Consider the following 3,196-nt stretch of genomic DNA (forward strand, 5'->3'; position numbering starts at 1 on the left):
GCGTTGCACTGCAGTCATTCATTAGGCAGCGCAGTCAGGTGGATCTGAAACATCTAAACCACCTTAGAAAAAGAGCCATTTTTCAGACAAGTATGGGTTTTTTTTTCCCCAAAAAAACATTTAATAAAGCAATCTGAAAATAAAATAATTGCATAACCTAATTAAATAGGAAGTTCACTGGATTTCTTTTTCTTTTGGGGAAGGAGTCATCAAGAACTCTAAAAACTCAAGGTGTAGTTCACAATTGGAGACAACTGGCCTCTTTTAGACTGTTGTAGGGGCTGTTAGAGTGAGCACAAAGTGCTATTCATGGTCCAGGAACTTGAGACACTTGGCAAAAAAAATATCCCTCATCTGACTTCTTTTAGAGTGCAAATTTCCTCATTAAAAATGACAAAACTCTTCATCAGTAATGTTGTTACAATCATTTTATTTGAAAAGATGTACTAAAACTCAGATTTATGAATATACCCAAATTTTTTAAGCAGCTTTTATTTCTTCCTGTGAGTGTCTGTGAGAGTTCCTATGGGTGTCATTTAAGTTAAAATTTGCACACACAGTCTGGAATCTCATGTATTTGGTTTCATTTAAAAACAGAGTTCAATATTCTGTGTGATGACATTGAACGCTGAGAGCAAACAGTGGGTCTTTTGTTGAGGTGCAGTCGAGGATTATCTCCGTCTTATCAGGGGCGTTTTATTAGGGAGGCTGGAGAAGTGGGGCCTTTTCCAGCAGCTGGGCYGGGCCACACAGTCACACTGGATCTCTTACACTGTTAACTCAAACCTGAAGAGCAGAATCACGCCACAGACTTATTGCACGGAAGCTGAAGATGGTTTTCCTCACGACGAAGATGATGCAAAGGACTGCGCTCTTTGTGACATTTGGGAGCTTTGTCACATCTCTGGTCACCACCTTTCTGCCCCTGTGGAAAACCATGAACTCTGACCTGAACGAGGTGGAGAACTGGTTCTCTGGGCTGTGGCTCACCTGCCTTTACACGGATGAGAGAGGAATTCAGTGCAAAGCCTATGACTCGGTTCTGGGACTGCCGGTGGACCTGCAGATCTCCAGGGTCCTCATGTTAATATCTATAGGCACTGGAGCTTTTGCTCAGTTGGCTGCCTTCCCTGGTCTGGAAGGGGTTGGGATGTTTGTGGGTCAACCTGGTGTCAAAAGAGGGCTCCTTATWTTCAGCGGAATCCTGACCTGGGTATCAGGACTCACTACTCTGGCCCCTGTGTCCATTGTGGCGTACACGACTGTGGTGGAGTTCTGGGATGAAGGTTTTCCTGATGCCATGCCTCGGTGGGAGATTGGCGAGGCGATGTTCTCGGGATGGTTTGGAGGATTGGGACTGGTCATCGGAGGGACCCTGTTCTTTGTGGCTGTGTGCATGGGGGACTACGACTTGAGACCACCAAGCGTGGGACACTACGACCCGAGACCACCAARCAGCACTCATGTGAAGTACAGGTCAAAGCACTACCTGAAGACGGAGGTTTTATAGCTTCTCGTTATGTTTCTGCACAACTGGGTTGTTCAAATTAAAACAAGTTTGAACAACTTTGTAAAAAAAAAAAGAGAGAAAAAAACTACAAAAAGAACTTTGAAGGACAGGACTTTTTATTTCCTACATTTGTTACTGCAAGTTAAACTTTCCTTTTTTTAACTGAAATATTGTGATGTGATGAAAGTGCATCAGAAACTGCTATTTTTTATTTTTCATATTTTTTGTAAGCAGMTCAGAATGACTGAGCTGAAATGTGTCACCACCAGCTTCTCAATCACATTTTAAATAAAACTATAAACCATTGGCTTTTCAAATCTGTGTGCTGATGTAATTTTTTTAAAAGAAAAACTCATCCTCTCATAAAAAACTAAAAAAAAAAACAACTCAAATCAATAACTTTGACCTGATTTAAAAATGTATGATGTCACATATGTATGTTTAAGCGTAATTGCTAAAAATGACATGCAGGGTTTTAAAGCATAATCCCCCTAATGGTGACCTAAAGTTATGCCCTTGGTTACAGAAAGGTTTTAGCATCGCCACAATGTTACTTGGCAACATGGCTTTACACTGTATGGCAAGCTGTTGTACCATTTAATCAAACACTTCTATCAGTAGTAGATTTCCACCAAGTCAAAATRACATTCTTACAAGTCAGAAAGAAAGTTTGTATAATAAACTGAACCTTATTATTTTTAATTGGTTGATTTTGTTTCACTAAACTGAATTGCATGTAATTTGGTCTGTACTGGACATGTAGCATTTTTATACTAGCCTACCCTGCAATGACTTCTGTTAAAAATCATTGTCAATAAGTAAGAATATAGAAAAAGCCTAATCCCTATTAAAACTGTTTTTCATGTTAAAATAGCAGTTCCTTATGTATTATTAAAATATCTATGTAGAAATTTGTAATTATATTGTTTCTAGCCATTATTCCACTTACACAAAAGCTTTTTAAGCAGCTAAACATTAAATACTGTATAGCTCTATGTCTTTATTGGAAAACATATTTTTACTTTTTTGATATCTCCAGCAGTTTGTGTGAGAGGCAGTGTCCACCCTGGACAGGTCATAAGTCTATCACAGAGAGAAATGAGACAATCAGCCATTCACCCTCCCACTCCCGCTGAGGGAAAACTTTAGTTATCACTTTGGTTTGTGGGAGAAAACCCACACATGTACAGAAAAAAAAATGTAAACCTTATTCTAAAAGGCCCCAGACCCAAAGGCAAACYCTGYGACCTTCTCATTGTGAGGTGACTGGACCACCGTGCCACCCACAACAGATACATGAGTAACAATTTTTAAAATTTATCCATTTATTAAAATGTCAATAAAATCAGAGATTGAACATGCGCAAACACTGTTCAACAAGGCCATTCAAACAGAAGTTAATTTGAGTTTAAGAAGCTATCAGAGCTTATAAGGATAAACTTCTTTGTTTCACAGTGGTCTGTTTTATTTAATATTTTTTCCAAAAAGACTTGTATAAGATACTTATCTTTAGATAGGTAGAATGATTTTTTTAGATATTTGGATCTGAAAGTCTAATACACATCAATGACAAAAGCAACATCATTTGTTCTTGGAAAAAAGACTAAGAGATAACAGAAACTTTGATTGTGGACAGAGTGGAAGACATTCTGGATCACTGAAATGTTACAATAGTTAATATATTGT

The 3,196-nt window shown here is 38.4% G+C and overlaps 1 protein-coding gene across 1 annotated transcript; it reads left to right on the forward strand.

Moving 5' to 3' along the window:
• The first annotated feature begins 501 nt into the window (after positions 1 to 501).
• cldn26 (claudin 26) lies at positions 502 to 1,872 on the forward strand. Its single transcript, XM_014014401.1, has one exon. The coding sequence runs from the start codon at positions 833 to 835 to the stop codon at positions 1,508 to 1,510; it is 678 nt and encodes a 225-aa protein (XP_013869855.1). The 5' UTR covers positions 502 to 832; the 3' UTR covers positions 1,511 to 1,872.
• Positions 1,873 to 3,196: the final 1,324 nt, after the last annotated feature.

The sequence above is a fragment of the Austrofundulus limnaeus genome, unplaced genomic scaffold (assembly GCF_001266775.1).
Source record: "Austrofundulus limnaeus strain Quisiro unplaced genomic scaffold, Austrofundulus_limnaeus-1.0 Scaffold114, whole genome shotgun sequence".
Taxonomy (NCBI): Eukaryota; Metazoa; Chordata; class Actinopteri; order Cyprinodontiformes; family Rivulidae; genus Austrofundulus; species Austrofundulus limnaeus.